This window comes from Centrocercus urophasianus, unplaced genomic scaffold (assembly GCF_019232065.1).
Source record: "Centrocercus urophasianus isolate 14NV4802_14NV808 unplaced genomic scaffold, USGS_Curo_1.0 seq_15, whole genome shotgun sequence".
NCBI classification, from domain to species: domain Eukaryota; kingdom Metazoa; phylum Chordata; class Aves; order Galliformes; family Phasianidae; genus Centrocercus; species Centrocercus urophasianus.
The window spans coordinates 27,197,532-27,216,946 of record NW_024884697.1 but is presented as its reverse complement, the minus strand read 5'-3'; the positions used below and the strand labels follow the sequence as shown (position 1 = coordinate 27,216,946).

General features: G+C 36.3%; 1 protein-coding gene across 1 annotated transcript in view; it reads right to left on the bottom strand.

Moving 5' to 3' along the window:
- CNTN1 (contactin 1) overlaps positions 1-19,415 on the bottom strand; it is a 237,459-nt gene that overhangs the window by 40,737 nt on the left and 177,307 nt on the right. Inside the window, 4 exon segments of the mRNA XM_042815730.1 lie at positions 12,806-12,981; positions 15,591-15,718; positions 16,211-16,361; positions 17,937-18,054. Of these exon segments, the coding sequence (XP_042671664.1) occupies positions 12,806-12,981; positions 15,591-15,718; positions 16,211-16,361; positions 17,937-18,054 (573 nt within the window).

The window sequence follows — 19,415 nt, the reverse complement described above, 5'->3', positions numbered from 1 at the left end:
TGCTTATTTTGAGATCACTCTCAAAGGTATTTTTGATTCATGAGACAACTGCTTTAAATGCCCTTTGTTTCTTGAAGAGATGCTTGCTCTTTACCATATATGAAAAAAAACATGATGCAAGAGAGTAGATATTTCTTCACAAGCACTTCTGGCATTGTTCATTTTCTACTATTTTAAGCCTTTTTTTTTCATAAACAGCAATCAGACAATTCATCTATACAATTATTTCCTAATTATGCATGTTTGTATGATAACAGTTTCGTGGAGACCTGTTAACAGACCAGAATGCTGCTTTGCCGTTCTTTTACAGACCTAAAACAGCATGAAGATTTATATCACAGGCAGGTTACAATCTAGGCCTGGCTACAGCTCCCACCTCACTGTGGTCTGATATAGCCATCCATGAAAGGCCAGCTGCCATCCCCACCTGTCCTTGGCCTGGCATTCTCTCTATAGACTTGTTCTGCTCCTGGGCTGGGCCTGGCCCTGGCTACTGGACTTGCTCCACCTGGGATGAGTAAGGGCCAGCCGCTACAGAGAACATCAGAAATTCCAGGGAAGCAATCTTCCATTCAGGAGGCTCACAGACTCATCATCATCATCACTGTCATCATGATCACAGACCTTAATCCTTTCCCCGCACTTCGCCAATGCAAGGCTAAAAATATCTAATTTCAGATCCATGATTTCCCACTCAAAGGCCATTTGCTTTAAATTGGCAATCAATAAGCAAACACAAAGATCTGACAATGAGCAGTAACTGTTAATAAAGAAACTCACTCCTCTTTGGACCTCTCAAGTTCCTACAAGCACAACATTACATTACAAAATACCTCTTCTGCTGTGGCATTATCTAAGTGTATACCACTTAATTCCTAGCATGCCTTCCATGCACAATTTTAGCCTATGTCAAAAGGAGCCCCAGCCAACACGTAGTCATCTAGTACACAAGAAATCCTTGGAAATGTAGTCTCCTACATACAGTGTTGGGAGAGCATAAAATTTAGCAAATTTGAACTTCCAACAAAAGTTGTCCTCAGAGCCAGACAAAAGGCACTGGTCTGTATTCTTCTGTGATATAAGCATACCTGTACAGTTAAAATGGGAATTCATGTTAGCACACTTTGCTATGTAAGAGTTTGGTGTCTAATCCAAGCCCCAAAGCTCACTTTCCATTGACATTGCCCAATTATCTACCAGCAGCCATTGCTGACATATGCATCATTCTCTGTATACATACCACACTTTTTTACTGTCATACTGCTGGACACCTTCAATCTTTTCCCTTCTAATTTCTCTTTATATTATATAGGAACATTCGAAGAAAGTCTAAACCTCAGATAGCTTTACACAATGCTTTGGAAATCTTGCTATTTTGAATTCACTTTTTAAAACCTTCAGTTGATGTAGCTAGATATATATATATATATAAGGAAAATGCTGACTGCTTTTTATCTGTTTAATAGAAAATTTATTCTGTTTTCTTTTTTGCTTTTTTTTCTTGTGGGAAGGGAGGAGAAGGTGAAGGGGGAGAGTGTCTCCACCTAGCAAGTTAACAGAGGAAGTACTACTCCCATCTTCACAGATTTAAAATCTGCTGGTTCTAATCAAATACAGCATAATAGTTTATAATGGCTAGGTATTTCTGCATGGTGTCTTTAAATTTCAGTCAGAATTTCCACGCTTTTAGTACGTAAAACATAAAGTGAATAAAATTCTACAGAAATACAGAACGTGCTCTTATAAATAAGAACAATTAACTAACTTAGAGGAACATTTTATAGTAGGTGTCATCATTAACTGCACTCACATAAAAGAAAGTGATGGGATTCAGTATTATATAGCAAAGACTGCAGTATAAAATAAACTTCTCATCCCGAAGAGTCTAATACAAAGATGAAGTCCTTTGTAACTTAATTGCTGCATTACACATTATGTAGCTCATTCAGTAAAGCTACTGAGTAGCTTTTTTTAACGTACATGCTAAAAAAATACAGAAAGTCAGTTCCAATAAATTAAATGAAGAACAACAACAAAATCTTAGCAAAGATTATTATTAGTGCGAGTAAACAGCAATCCATATATACAGTCTTTCCAAAACTTCTGCAGTTCTCCTAGCAGCTTAACGCTTCACGACCATGTGGCATTTGGACCACAAGTAATCTCTATTAGCCTCTTGTGTTTAGGAAAAAGTTCTCCAGTTGGGGTGAAACTGACTAACCTATGAATTACACATTCTGAAAAAAAAACTGTAGTGTGCCAGGAGCTAACCTTCTTGATGTCTGAATCATTAGATCAAGAGGTGCATTACTGAGCTCACAAGAAATTTAAAGCCCCCATTTTGTACACTTAGAAAAAAGTCCAGTTGTAGAGATAGCCTGTGCACCTGCTTTGTATATTTAAGACAAGGGTTCCTAATTGTGCCCTCATGTTATCCTTACTCCAAGAGGACTATTCTCCTCCTCTGCTCTGCTCTGGTGACACCATATCTGGATACTTTGTCCAATTCTGGGCTGCTCAGTTCAAGAAAGACAGGAATCTCCTGGAGAGAGTTCAGTGGAGAGCCACAAAAATGATACAGGGCCTGGAGCATCTTCTGTATGAGGAAAAGCTGAGACACCTGAGGCATGGCTTAGAGGGGATATTATCAATGCTTATAGATATGTAAAGGGCAGGTGTCAAGAGAATGGGGTCAGGCTCTCTTCATTGGTGCCCAGCAACAGGACAAGGGGCAATGGGCACAAACTGGAACACAGGAAGTTCCATCTAAATATGAGAAAAAACTTCTTTACTTTGAGATTTGTAGAGCACTGGCACAGGCTGCCCAGAGAGGTTGTGGAGTCTCCTTTTCTGGAAATATTTTAAGCCCACCTGGATGCTTTCCTGTGTAATGTGCAGCAGGGAACCTGCTTCAGCAGAGGGGTGGACTAGATGATTTCCAGAGGTCCTTTCCAACCCCTATGATTGTGTGTAAAGGATGCCTACTTGTTTTAATGGATAGCTTTGGCAAACTCCCATTTATTCACTCTTTCTTCATTAATCAAATATGTTTGAATACTGAATTATTATTTCTTCATGAACTTTTTCTCTTACTATAGAAATCTTCAGGGAAATTCATTCATTTAATTTTTGCAGAGCTGCAAGTGACATGAGTTGTTTTAACTACCCCCATGAGAAGGAACTGAAGCTGAGAGAGAATGGTATTTAAAATGTCCATTCACAATAAATGACCCATAAGTTGAGTAAATGGAAAATGGATATCTTGAAAATGTGATAAATTCTCACAGCAAATTTAAAACCCTTGCTGAGGGGTTTAAAACCCTTGTCTGATGATATAAAGAGTTAAAATTTCTTAATGTATCATGTGAAGAAGTTCTCTCAAATCCCCACATAAATACATTTTAAGTTTTAATCATTCTGCAGGAAAAGAAAAGAAAAATAGGAAAAGAAATGAGAAGATGAAAAGGGGAAAGGAAAAAGGAAGAGGAAGAAGGAAAAGGAGGAATGAGAGGAAAAGGAAAGAAAAAGAAAGAAATAAAAGCCGTATTTGTATGTAAATTCAATAAAAAGTGTATAAGTGATTATATCTGGGGAAAATACGTAGTCACACTATCAGATGGCTATAAGGCTCACTGTCTCATGCTACCTGTGATAGTACCACAAGCTGAAGAAAATATTTCTGTCTTAGGACATTTCTCTGAACCCACTAGACATGCACCTGTAGAACAAGGAGCATAACAGAGACCACAATATATACCACAGCTACCCTGAATGGAAAACACATTTTATATTAAGAAATACAATTATATATATGATTAAAAATAAACATTTCTAATAATTTGCTTATCCCTCAAAAAAAAAACCAACCCAAAACAGATTAGCAGGTTAAATCACAAGTTTATGCACATGCCAGTCTTAGAGGTATTTCAGAAAAACAAACAAGTACATATACACAAAATATATCAAATTGCTTTCATGAAAGTAGAAATGTTAGAAAAGATGAACAGATGGTTTTATGCCACACAACATTGGAATGGGCAACATTGTGTTTTCGTAATTCACTCCAGATTGTTCAGAAATCTCATTTTGCTACAAAAAAAAAAAAAAAAGGAAACCAAAACACTGCAATCCTGAAACCTTCAAAAAAGAATTCAGATGCAAAACAGTAAGTAAAAATGCTGAATGTTTAGGCATAAGAACTAGTGTTATTATTGTAACTGGACAGTCCTAGTGAACAACAAAGATTTTAACGCAATTTAAGTATCACAGTCTGTCATTACTGTCCCTGAATTTTGATGTTTTGGAGAAATGAAATAAAGCTATACCATCCAGTTTATGTTTCCTGACTGAAAATGAGGGGAAAAAAAAAAAAGAAAAAGTAAAGGTTAATTATTTTCCAAAAGCTCTGAAACTAGAAGCAAGTTCAGAGTTTTATTTAGAGGAGATTAAAATAGTCAGATAAAACCGTCCTTTTCCTACACAAGGTAGGTCAGGAACGGAAGCATTTCTGGATAAGTGCTCCTTGCCCTCAGTTAATTCATGAGAATTGCAGGGGGATTACCTTCAAGGACAGCATCCTGTGAAAATCTGTGGGGATTATTGTGTAAATGAGCACCAGCTGGCTGCCTGACTATTTGTCTGTAGCAGGCTACACAGTGCTGTCAACAGCTTTCAAGAAGAATTGTAGTAAAAGTAATTGTAGTCAAAAAGTAATTAGGAGTATCAGTACCAACGTAGGAGTAGAGAAGGGCAGCTACCTGCTGCTTTGAGTTCCAAAGATGATAACAAACAAATGGTGTAAATTCTGACCTCTTGAGTTTCCAGTTTGTGGTTGGATTTTTACGTTGTTTTGGCCTTGTTGTTCAGTTTTTAATAAAAGAGACAAACGATCCTCTATTCTAGTTCTCTGCTATAAGCTTGTAGTTTATTAACACTAAATGTCATCCTAAGAAGAACACTACAGTCCATGAGTCTCTGATCACTGCTTACACTTTGATCTACATATAAACATCTGAAAGTTTGTCCAGTAAGTTTTACAAAAACTGCACAAACCTAGAAGTCTCTTAATCTCATTTCTACTTCATAAAAATGATTACATTTCTTAAGTCTTAGTACTCACTAATTTGTATTTTAGCAAATAAGTTAAAATATTTTGTTGCATTTATTAACGATTTGCCCACATACATCCGTTAACAATAATTTCCCCTCTGATCTTAAAATCCAAATGATGAAAACCAAATGGAAAAATGTAATGTAGTTTAAACATTATCAGCCTATAAATATGGTATTGTACCCTGTTGGTTCAGAAGCTCTCTTGAATAAAGATTTTATATAGTTGGTGATAAAGCTTTTCATGCACCAGAATAAGCCCAAGTTCTTGGCAGTAAACAAAGAGCTTACAAAGCAAATAAAGAGTATGGGCATCAGCAGATTCTGTCCACAAATTAGATATGAACGCACTGTATGTTTTCATTGAAAAACCTCAGCGTGGCTGAGCTCAAAAATGCCTTCCTTAATACACAGAAAACTGAATCACAGACTGGAAATTGTGATAGCAGTACTCAGGGATGTTCCAAGTGTATCTGTGGTTTACCACTCAGACATTTACCAAGTTTCAACCAAGACTTTCATCACACAAACCCTATGTTTATGCTTTAATATTGATGTCAAAAATAGTGCTGTATGCTCTATGTCTGAGATCCACTGTTCCTTTTTGACAGTCACCTTTGCCTGTGCACATAATTACTAAAAGTCTACAGAACATAACCCTACATGACTGAAAATCATCTACAGGAGCCTACTCTTTTGACTTCGGTCATGACCTCAGCAAGAATGGAGGACTTTATGTTACTATGAAGCTGACAGTCCCTCTGTAATAACAAAATTATGTAAGAATCTGGTATGCAGAGATGGAGAATTCCCAAAATCTGAACTTTAGATGTGTTTTAATGCACAGCGGGAATACAATGATAGAACAGTTAGTAAGAGGTAACTTGGAAGAGATGAGAGTCTTGGAGATTACTTTTTCCAAAGCTAGCAATAACTTAAATATTTTTTCTAAAATTTATACCTAAATCTATGAACTTTAAACATGTTCATCTGAAATGTTCTGTTCCTGTCAGGAGAGGATCTGCTACCTGTTAGATAAAAGTACGTAATACAGAAAATCCAACAGCTGTTGATGAATGCTTATGTAAATATGATTATGGCTGTTTTCCTGATATGGAGATAACAGATTATATGGGGACAAAAACATCAATGCAGTTCCAGTGTCTTTATCATGTTCATGGAAGATCTTATCTCACTTTGTTTTATAAGCCAAATCTGGCAAAAAAATAGATGGCTAAATAAAAAAATCAGCAGGATAATGATGACAGAGCCATTCCCGATAAAGAACCTCTTCCTTCAGTGAACTATACTTATATGCAAAGGAAGTACAGTGCTAATTCTACCTCTGAAATGTGAACTGGGAAATACTTCCAACACACACATTATTCTTTCCCATTCAGCACACTGTTGTGAATGCCTCAGGATACTTTGCTTTGTACCAGTACTCCTGTGGTAACATGCCCCATTATTTTACCTCTAAGAGGAAAAAGAAAAGTCTGTATACTTGTTGACTTGTACTCATGGCTCATAGCTATGGCTGACAACGAAAATTCACAGTCAACTACCAACTATATTTCTATGGGTAGTACTTAACCCGTGAGACTTTTTCAACTCCTGTTTAACTTAAGCAGAATCATAGAATGGTTTCAGTTGAAAAGGACCTCTAGTTCCATGCTCCTGCTGTGGGCTGTTTGCTACCCAGGCTGCCCAGCACCTCGTCCAATCTGGCCATGAACATCTCCAGGGATGGAGCATCCACAGCTTCTCTGGGAAGCCTGTGCCAGTGTTTCATAATCATCTGAGGAATTTCCTCCCAACATCTAATCTAGATCTTCCCTCTTATTTTAAAACTAAACATCTGCTATGTGATCTTATCAAGGTGAAGAAATATAAAAAAGTGACCTTACTATCATATAGTGTGATTTTGACATGGGACAATAATGTGGTAACAATTGTGTAATATCCAGTATAAATTTGGATATAAGTAAAAAGACCTTTACAGTGAGTGTGATGAGGCACTGGGGCAGGTTTCCTATAGAAGTGGAAGCCTTGTCTCTGGAGACATTCAAGGCAAGACTGGTCCATGCCCTGGGCAACCTGATCTAGCTGTGGTGTCCCTGTTCACTGCAGGGGAGTTGGACTAGATGATCTTTAAAGGTCCCTCCCCACTCTAAGGGTTATATGACTGTAATACCTGATGGATACAGCTGGATATTAGACAAGATCTGATGCTGTTTACAGGCTCCTACTACCTTATGTTACTATAGTCTTATATCCTGATGTTAATATAGATTTTTCTCCACAGATTCTTTTTTTGGCAGAGTTATCTAGACATTTTACATGGATTTGGGCAGTTTGTGAGGACTCACCATCATCTAAGATTCTTTTTTTTTTAATTCTAGAACAGTAGTTGACATATAATGATCCCCTTAAATAGGCTACATTTCTGTAAACTGTTCAACATTTGGAGCTGGAAATAGCACTGTGGATTAATAATAGGCTTCCTCAATGCCTTCTGTCAGAGCTAACTGCTCGTTGGCTTCATCTTCAGCACTATGTTTTCTGCTTTCCTACCCTTCCTTACTTTTAACCACTGGCTCCATCCATCTCATTCCATGCACTACATTACTATTAAGATTTTTTCCCCAAATCTGGAGAAAATATTTGACTTCAAACTCACTCATGTCCAAAGTGCCTCCCTGCTGCATTAAGACACTGGTAATAACAGGTTCAGACAGTGCCTTCAGAGAGTTCTGGGACTTTTATTCAGAAAAATCAGGAGCTCAGATGATTTGGTTGGCCACGCTTCATGAACAACCATCTACTCCCCCAGTATATTTAGCAATCTGTACTGATTGAGCTCACTATGTCTCTGACTTCCAGGTTTTGTTCCAGTCCATACCAAGCTTCTTAGTCCCTGTCAGCAGGTAACCGAGCTTCCCTATCCAAATATTTTTCTCAAATTCTTCAGCTCTCCTCCTGAATTTTTTATTGATTTTCTGTCATATAGCTGTGGCTAGACTCAACAGTCTGCAAGGAGGATTACCAGTGAAAAAAAAATTAAATGAAAATCTTTTTATCTTTTTTTGCTGCAGTACAGGAGGGATTTATAAAGTAAAACTGTCAAGTCAGTAATCTGTTGAGCAGGAACATACATTAACGCATTTTTGTCTATTATGCCCAAGCAGGGAGTCACCATTCTCAGCAAATTGTAACTCAGAAAAACTAAGCAGCTATTAGGCTATATTCATCTAATAGGATTTTTACAGTCCAACTTAATCTGTGTGGTTTACAAAAATGTCTAGGAGAACTTTCCTTTTTGGTAAATGTCTTCAATCTAGAATTAATCTCAACAGTTTTACACATCAATAGTGTGGATGTTGGTATCTGATCTAACCACTTTTTGCAGTGAAGGCAAAGAAACAGGCCCTTTTGTGTGTGATTTACCTTAATATAAAGTAGCTGGCCACACATCTTCAGAGTACTATAAATGTGTTCTTCAAAGACTGCAAAGCTTTCTGCACTTTGAAGAGGAGTAAGGTAAGATGAATAATATTTGCACAAGTGGAAAAAGACACCAGTAACTTTTGAGAATACAGTGAAGTCCAGTCCATACTGTTGCAGTTATGCACAGACAGGTTAGATTCAGAAGCGACTTCAAAAGCAAAGAGAGCCTGAGGTACAAGCCCTGCAAGTTCTGCGCCAGACACATATGGTCAACTTTCTGCCATGTCTTTGCAGACACGGGAGAGCACAATGCAGAGGCCTGACTTCAGAGTCAGCATGGATTCAGCAGATCTTAATTCCTGCTCAGTAGCAGTCATTACAATGAGGTGTGTCAGCACCAACTCATCCCATGCTCCTCATTCACTAAGAGCTTTTTACTTGATTGCAATGCCACTTGATTACAATGCCCACCACCTAAGAACTGGGCCTGGGATCTCCTGATAAAGGTTCAGTAAAAGAAATTCAATCATTAAAGATCCTGGTAAGGTTAAGAACTCCTAAGAGAAGGGAAAGCTAAGGAAAGAGAAAGGGAGAGTTAAATTATGCAGTTCTTCTTCCTTATTATCTATACAAATGAACTAGCATGTTCTGAAAGTGTATTAAAAATACAAAGATACAACTTCACTTTCACATTTTAAAGAGAATGTTCCGTAACAAACTAAAAATCAAAACAATTTGTTTGGGTAGTGTACATTATTTTTCAGTATATTTTAAAAGTAGGTTCTTTCAATCTTTAAATATACGTGGCAAAAAGCAGATCCATAAATAACAAATGACCAGACATCAGATGTTTCCTGATTAGTTGAAGCACTACATCTGTAGTGCTTTAAAGGATGTGTTAATGTCTAGTTCCTCAATTAAATAACAAACATAAAGTCAAAAGCAAGCAATTTAATAATAAGATTTTGAAGAATGCATTTGATTCTTTGAAAGTTAACCAATTAGTATATGTACTTTTCATTTCAAATATCACTGTTACGCTTGGTCATGTGAAATCAAAACAGCACTGACAAACATTCTTTTGATTAATCAGTCATAGCACTAATGTAATGCAAATTACTTATGCCTTCAGTAAATGGTGTCATTACCAAAGCTTCCATTTAAAGAAAAAAAGACTTATGCAGGTATTTACATGAATTTCATTAGCATGTCACAATGTTTATGTGATGACAATATCAAAATTATTTTGAGAACTGAAATCAGTTTTATCAAGCTGATCTGCATGTCACCACGGATTATTAGCAATGTTCTCAGGAAGACAGATTAGGATCAGCAAGAAATGATAAGCACAGACATGCATTACATGTCCATTGATTGCAATGTTCATGATGGAATATTATTTCTTTCATGTTTGAGAAGAGTTGTGTGGCAATACAAGAGTTAGAGCTGTTGTGCCTAATGCACAGCACCTCATGCCTTTTCACCAGAGAAAGCCTGAGCAAACCTGCCACCCAGTGACTTCAGCTGAGAATTACCAGAGGTACATTAGCAGTAGACCAGAGGAAATCCCTTTGCTCACATTTGAAGGGGAATAAAAAGCACCTTTCTGTTAGAAAATTATACATGAAACACAGTTTAATGTTTAAAGTGCATATTCCCCTTAATTACATTCTACATAAACGTTTATACTGTGTCCCTCCCTTTTTCTTTCTTTCTTTTTTTTTTTAATTCTCCTATATTATTAATTCCTGAATCCTGAAATAACTACATAACTGTACTATAGACATCAAATGCAATCCTACTGCCTCTCTATCCTGAGCGATGAAGACTGAGTTGCCTTTGGAAGAGAAACAGAAATGATTTGCACTTGCTTTGCATTTGAAAGCACAGAAGTAAGGCCAGGGAAAGCTAAAAAAAAATGTTTTGATTATTTATATCAGTACTGATGAAGTGCAAAAAGGAACACAAAGTAAGAAGTATCCCTCAGGGAAAATGGAGTTACACTTTGACAAATAAATTGATGTTCGGTTCTAACTTACTTAACTGTCTAAATGAACTGTCTAAATTAAGAGCTAGTCACACCTCAGCTACTTCTGTATCCCAGGAAGTACATATCTCTATAATCTATTGAAAGACACAAGTTACTTCTAGCACAATATCTACATGAAGTGAATGACTTCCCTCTTTCTCTCTCCGGACCATAGAAACAAAATAGGTTAATTTGTTTTTAAAAATCAATAACCTCAGAGAAGTATTTAAGATATTGTAGAGATAGTCAGAATTTAGGATCAGAGATCCAGGACCACTGTCTGTATCTGAAAGATGAGATTGTAAGTCTAAATGTGAAGTTAAACTGCAGAAAGAATTACGCTCTGCACACTTGCTGAAGCATGCATTTAGCCCCAGACTCATTCACTTGAAGCATTTTGATAGAAAGTGCCCTAACATTGGGATTACATTTCAGAATAGAATGCCTAAATATATGTATTTATATATTTATTTTCCTTCTACGTTCACTGCTAAGGGGAAAACACAGAAGTGTATGTCAAGGACAGAAAATTTTTGTTAAACACCTTATAAACAGATGAAGAAATTTGGGGTCTTGGGTTATGTATCTTGCATTACAGTCCTCAGGTAAAGACACTTTCACCTTTCCTCCATAAATCATTGCTTCATCTACTACTTTTGTCAGATTTGCTGTTTAGTGGAACACAACTTCTGTCTGTCATTTCTGATAAGTGACTGGAAAAAAAAAGAAGGATCAAACCAGCAGTGGTTACTTTTACACAGAATATACTGAAATAAGGCTTTATGCTTTGAGCTCTTATTTTGACTGTCACTCGGGCTCCTTCTTGCCTTCAGCTGAGGGAAAGCGAATGCTATTAGAAGGTGACCCAAGCATCTTCACCTATGTGGGAATACAAAACTTACCAAAAGTGTGACATAACAGCCACATGCAGGAATTTTTTGGATAAGAAAAGCTGGTGTAAATCTACGTAGTTTGTAATTTGTGAAGCAACACAAAATATGTTTTTCTACTTGCTTAGTGCCGTGTTAATAAGTTTGGGGAGTTATTAAATTAATTAAGTTAATAAATTTTTGGGGAGTTAGTTGCAGAAAAGAGTTTGTATCTTTGAGTTTCAATATTTTTCATCTGACCTTAGCATAGCTACACTGGCTTTTTGGACAAAGACTTGTTCTTTCACTGATAGAGAACAAGGTGACTTCCTAGGGATGTCTACAACTTCGCAAATGAGTAGGCTAAGGCAACACTGAGCCTTTCAAGAACTGGTTTGTTCCAAATTAGAATAAAATAGTTATGCCTGAAATATCTTCTCACGTGGACATAAATAGACATTGAAAAACAACAACGTAAAAAGAATCTCTTCTTCAATGAAAGATCAAGTAACATTGCTGTTCTAGGACTCTGCAGGAGGGATGTTACAAGGTAGGTAATTTTGAAGATACTGACATTAGAAGCATTGCTAACAGCCTTTTCTCTTCATATCTCCAGCTTCTCTTAGGAGCATGAAAAGAATCTGTGTCAAAATTTGAATATTTTTATATCACTTAAACTTAAGCAACTTAAATAAATACACTTTTGGCAACCAGTCTGAGGTTGTTGTTGAATAATACAATTAATCACTAGAAAGGATTTCTGCTCAAGGTATTAATTTTGAATAAGCCTGACAGAAGACTGTAAAGAAATATCCATACATGCAAACACAAAAGCTTTGTAATTCCTCTTCATATGTGCCAAAATGAGCGTCTTTGTATTAACTTGTTTAGACTTCACACAAACTCTTCTTGCTCAGTGTTTACAGACTGCTTGACTCCTACCCACCACCTGGCCCAGTCTTGTGCCAAATTCCAGAAACATTGAGGAGAAAAACATGGGCAAGTTAAAATGAATGCATGTGTATGCTTTTTCAAGACAATCTGCACCTTTGCTTACTAACAGGTAAGTACTACTTACCAGCTACATTCACTATTCATCAGGCTGGGATTTAACTGAAGTTCCAAAATACTTATGTCAATTTGGGTATCTGAATTCATGTACCTATTTGCAAGTGTCTACATGTCTAGAAAGTGTCGAAATTGTAATTTCATGCTATGTTCTTAGCTTATTGCATTTTTACAGACTTGGACACACAACAGAAAAAGTAAAACAGCTATTCACAATAAAATAAAAATTAAAAAAAAAACAAACAGGCTTTCACAAACTAAATAAGGATCAAAAATATCTTACCATTACATTCCTTTCATAATGTTCGTGCTCTTTCTCAAAATCTATTACAAAACCATTTAGGGACCAAATAAATGTCAGGTCTAATGTGGGATCATGGGATGCAATGCATTGCATGGTAGCATTCTCTCCAACGGTGACATCAACATTCAGTGGTGCTAAAGTAATCCTTGTAGCTTCTGTGAAGTTAACAGCAAACATGGAAAATTCCAATAAATATTTATCCAAATGCAAACTCAGCTCCGTAACTGTTTGATTAACTACGAAACTACTCCCTCCACTCTATTTCACATTATTCATGCAAATATTCTTGATAGAACCAAATTAAACAGAACAAAGGAAAACTACAACTGAAATGCCTCATACACATTTAGCTGCCCTTTGAAAATGTCTGTTTCAGACTCTGAATCATATTATTAACTATGCAAAGCTATTTTTATACACTGACTACTTCCGGTAGAAAGAAGATACGTAACAAATCTTATGCAATTAGTGTTGAACTTCTTATTTAAATTACAGAATTTCTTAAGGTTTAAAAGATACCTCTTTTAACAAATCAAAATTTCTATTCAATTGTCAGTCTGAGTCAGAATTCCATTACAGCATCACAGAAAGACCTTAATTTATCTGCTGAGAAACAATATAAGGGATGTGTAACAAACTATGGAAACAGCCATGTGTGGAAAGAAAAAGAATACAAGAAAAGGAAGTAAGCTGTACACCTCCCAGAAACATGTCTATCATTACAGAAATAGAAAATGGCAAGAGAGTTCACAATGATTGCTAGAGATCTTGGTACATGTACATATGGTAAATTAACAAAGTTCTGAAAGGGACTCACTGGATCTCTGATACACTCCTTTTCTCTAGAAAATGGTCATAAAACGAAAAGACATGGAACATCATCCCTGGAAGCATTCAAGGTCTGGCTGGATAGATCCCAGATTGTCCTGATCTAGTGGGTGGCAACCCTGTCCATGGCAGGGGGGTGGAACTAGGTGATCTTCAAGGTCAATTCCAATATAAGCCATTCTATGATTCTATGACTTATTCCCCATATCATGACATGTAATATCTTTCCCACAAATACAGAGTGTACCAAAACCTGGAAGATGACAACGATAAAGCTATTGCCCCTAGTTAAGATCCAAATTTCTGTGTGCTTCAAAGGACCCTGCCACACACAAAACAGTGAAATGAGCCCAACAAACATAATTCTTGTCATTCTGATGAGGAGAAAACTTCCCACATTCTACTCTAGTAATCCAAAACGTATTTAATACTGAGACTAAAAGGATGGCACAACTACTCCATATTTCAGAAATGAGTACCATGGTGCACTGGAGCAACTTAAGATCTAATCTCTAAAGTCCTAGCTATGGACTTGTTTTAGGATACACAATGTTTTCTAATGTTATGCCTGTTCAGTCTTTGATTCTACCACCAGTGAATTTCTAAATGTTTATGTTAAGGACTATTAATCTAAGAAGTTGCTACAAAGCAGTGAACAAACAGCATGTGGAAAAGGTCATCAAACTGTACAGTGTCTGTCAGCTTCACTTTAACTTTTTAATTTCCTGTAGTTACAAGCAACATCTGAAAAATTTTATGGGGCATATGAAGTGCTTCAGAATGTCATTTTCAAAGCATTCTTTGTCAACTCTCATCATTGACCACAGTGTGAAAGTAATTTTAAAATATGTTATCTGACCATCTTTTTTCTGCTGTGATGCAAGAGAGGAACCTTAGCCTTTTGAAATTCCTTTTCAGATGAATCAGAGCAGAATACTCCAAGCCTGGAAATTTCTTTATAACTAGTTTGTACCATATGAATGTCTGTGGCTTAAGTGTACCGCTGTGCAGATTTATTATGCAAATGTTCACACTGATTTTAGAAGATATGACTGAGACTAATACCAAGATGTAAAATACAGAAGACGATAAAAAGTAACTGCAAACACGAAACATACTTGATTAATCAAAATAAAATCTTACAATACCGTCTCATTTGGTGCAATAAATCAGCTAGAAAAAAATGATTTAATTTGATCTGAAGATACAGACTAAAGCATAAGTCAGTGCATCAATATTGTGGTATTAAGCTTCCACACGTAGCATGATTTTTGGAACAGACATTAAGAAAGTAAACAACTCTTCTATTGTCAGTGAGACGTGGTAGACATAGCTGTTCATGAATGTCATCCTTTTTATTTGTATCCTACAGGTACTTGACGTCAGAATTTAAAATAGTTAGGGGTATCAATATTCAATCAGTAAAAACTAACGCCCCTAAGTGAAGGGAATTTAGTAATGCAACCCTATGTCTACATGCTCCTATTTCACAAATGAAATCTGTATTTATTTAACTGCAATGCACTCTCAGGTTTGCTCACCTCAAAAAAAAAAAAAAAAAAAAAAAAAAAGTAAAAAAGAAAGAATGAAAGATGGTCAATAAGAACCCCATTTCTCTTTTCTGGCCATGGTCCTCCATCTATTTTTGAGCTAAGTCACCATGATCTTGAAAGAGTTCATCACAGTATGCCAGTTTAATGGATCAGATTTAAGAATTCCCGAAAACTGACGTGCAATCTCTGAACGGGTGAACAGGTACCCAGTTTCTACTGAGCAATACATTTTAAAAGCCACAATTTATTGTTTAAAGACTCATTAATCTAGAAAGGAAAGATAAGCAATGGCTTGCAAAAGTATTGCAATGCTGTGAGTGAAAAATAGTGATTTTGAACAGGGGAATTTACCCAGAACAAGCGTATGCAATGTAGAGGTTTACCTGTCATTTCCAGAACACCAGTGCTATTAGCTTTCCCTCGGTTATTTTCGGCAAAACAGGTGTAGCGGCCTTCATCCAACTTTGTGACATTGATGATTTCTAGGCTCCCATCATCCCAAATACGTATGCTATTGAAAGTGTAAATATTAAAGCAAGAGAAATTTGGCATTTAGACCAGAAAGAAATACTTGCAGTTGGAACTGCATTAAGCTGAAAGATACCAGAAAAATATCTTGTAATCTCATGCCTGACTGCTACATATATAAACACTCCTATAGTCCAAAAATATCTAAATAGATTGAGGCAGGACTAGATGCCTTATATTGCTGGAGCAAGAGGTTCTACTTTCATTTATTAGTAGTCATTCAAATATTTTTCTTACAGTTTTGTGATACAATTCAATTTTGAAACGTGAACAGCACCAACCACACTGGCTAAAGCTGCATGCCATGCATGCCCTGCCAGCTCTTTGGACCCACAGTGCCTGGTGTATCACTTCCCTGAAATTATACAGTCTCCTGCCAATGATCTCTGCAAAAATAAGAACTAGCTTGCATGATAAATAAAAACATAAGGCAGCATTTTAAGTTTCACAGTGTCCACTAGCAGTCAATACTAACCGGCTCCCATTTACAAGCAATTCTGTTCCTTTGCTCCAGGAGAATTTTGGCTTAGGAGCAGCTTTAGGTTTGCATTCAATGATTACACGCCCCCCTTTAGCTGCTAGGATTTTCTTCTTCATAGGGTTCAGTTCAAAAGTAGGAGGTGAAGCTGAAAACAAAATTTAACACGAGTACTGCTGTTAGCAACTTTTCTGAGGAACGCAATTTGTTTGCAACAGTAAAATGAAGGTAATTAACAGAAATATTGAATTGTATACAAATGTCCAATATTCAGACCAGTGAGAAAAATATTAATGATACAGAGATGTCATGAGAAGCAGACAGCAAAAATCATTTAGATCTAATAATGTGTTAGAGCAGAAGTTTATTTTTGTTCACTTCTGAACTTCCATCTAAGCTTAATCTAACAAGATCAAAGTCAACTGAAATCAATAGAAAGCTACTTCTTTTCAAAGGCCTTTTGATCAGTCCTAATAAAACTTAGATTCCTAGAGGCCCACTTCTATGAGAAGTAGCTCACTCCATCAGACTTTCAAATAGCACATTGTTTTTACTTTTCAGCAATTCTAAGCCCCTACCTAAAAACTTAAAGGTTGTTCCCTTTTCTTTGCAGCTTTCTCTTGGACCAACTATCCTTAGGCGTGCTCTTCCATGTTCAACAGTGATGAACTGCAAGCACCACACTAACATACCTTAGATCAGAGCAGTGCTTACTAATTCTCTCTTTATTTATAATAAAATAGGAGAAAAATACTTCAAGTTACTTTGTATTTCAGTGCACTATCACTGTTAACCATGTCAGCAAATCCATGCATAGCTGGGGAAATACAGCTATTAGTAAATTAGGGCAGTACAAAGTCTGCTTAAACACCCACGTCCTGTCAATCAGTATGTATGAAAATGCTCTTGCAGAAAAGTGCTCATTTCTGGGTAATCCAGTCTGATACTGAGTACATGGCAATGGAAGAACAGCAAAGGACAAAGTATTGTGAAATGTGTTGGAAATCAAAAGCAGTTTAACTATTGGGAAAATCTGGATACAAATGCGAGACATAAGGAACCCAAGGTAACTGCTCCAGGGAAATTTACTATGAAAACCATGCCAAATAGCTGGCACACCTGCTCTAAGGGCAACACTAAGAAGGTAAGACATTATTTTAGGCCTGTGTACTCTGGATCTGAAAGTTTAGCTTTCTACTACAGAACACTGGTTTGGAAAATACAGAGGATTAATAACTATCCTGCCATCAAGTAAGACAGCTATACTGTGCACAAAAATTGCAACTGGTCCTAATGGGCCACAAAAGGCAAAACCGAAGGCAAGAGTAAAGAGGAAGTGTTTCAAAGGCCTGGTGCCTGGCAACATGGCTTCATAAAAAAGCAACAGAGGACTGAATATAGGTGAGTAAAAAAGAAAACACTTATCAACGTGTTTTGCAAACTTGACCAAGTAGTCAACAACTCCATGCACTAAGTATAACTTCCGTATTATCATTTCCTCTGCATGGTAACAGCAGGCAAACATCAGAAAAAGTGCAGTAAACATTCTCCATAAATTAGTAGCTTAGTTGTTCCTGCTGTTGTCAAAATCCAGCTAAAGAGCTCAAATAATCCCCATCTCATCTAGATTCAGGGAGGGTTCATTCCTTCATCCTCACAGTACTTTGTTACCAAACGATGCCTGCAAATAAAACTGCTACATGGGGCAAATAATCTCACTCACCCACAATCTTCAGTTCAGCATTTGCATAAATAATTCCATGTGTGTTTTCTGCTATACATTGATACATGCCAGCATCTTCAAAGGTCAGGCTTTGAATTCGTAGTTCACCTTTCCGGAACTGAAACATAAAATCAGTGAAACAATATGTTCCTCAAATATGCTGAAGAATTCCCATTCACCCCTCCATTGCTTAATTTTTTTCTTTTTTTTTCAGTAACTGTTCAGAAGAGATTACTTCATGTAACATTACAGCACTGTCAAGACTTCAAAAAATCTGTTACATTCCCATAATATAAGTCAATTGGAGTGCATAAAGTAGTGGAAAATTAAAATAATATTTATATTAAAAAAGGACTCATATTCTTTGTACTGGTTTATTTGAAAACATCAATTTTCTACAAGGAATATTTGCTTTGTGCTAAGTAAAATACATAGTTAAAAATTATCTGATTTAGAATCAAGATACATTATCAAAGCAATTTAAATATTTTTGCTATTTTCCTCTTGGAAATCATCTCACAGCATTAACACACAACATAATCTCTTGGTGCATTACTGGAGAATTACATGCTTTCTGAAATCTAGCATGTAAATTGTCAGTGAAAGTCAATTCAGTGGGGACTATCAAGTAATTTGCTTGTAAAATAACTTGTTTGTACTAAGTGCAGAAGCTAGAAAACAACATTGTTTTTTTCTAATTTAAGCCATCTCCATATGGTAGATCATGAAATTCCTGTTCTCCTTCGAATCCACATTTTTCTATGCAGACAAAACAACTCTGCCTTCTCATTTTCTTTTGTTTGCACAGCGTCACTGCATTTCCACAAATGCAATCTTGTATTGCGCCCTCTTCTACTCTACAGTACAAGCAAGGGATTTAAGTACATTTCTGAAATATCTGGCCAGAAAATCTACTCTGTTAAAAAAATAAATCAGAGTAATAAACTTCAGTTATCAAATAGTACTCATTTAAATTTCACATCATCTGCAAGAATGGAACTTTGCAACAACAAAAAAAAAAAAAGGGAAAAGTTACATTGTAAGAACACCACTGATCATTTTTAAATGATTCTTTCTTCTTGTCTGCACTGACTCCATTCTTACTCTTTCTTTCTTTTTTTTTTTTTTTTTAAAGATGCCATCATGTTTAATGTGATAAAAAAGGATAATTTTTGGAGAGAGGCTGATAACATTTTTCATCCAGAAAGGAGTGAAAAAACAGCAGTTTCTTATAATGGCCTGGAGAAAAAAGGAAAAATTCACTCCCAGACATGTAATCAAAAGACAAGGTCAGAATTCAGAGCTGAATACTAAATAGTGTGAAAAAATGTAATTCAAAACTTATGAAAAGACTGACATAAAACTAGAAAAAATAGACTTTAATCACTAGCACAGGGGGAATCAGCAGATCTTTGTATACTTATAATTCAATTTCTTTTGCCCTTTAATAATGTGTGCTTCAAAAAACCATTTCTACCA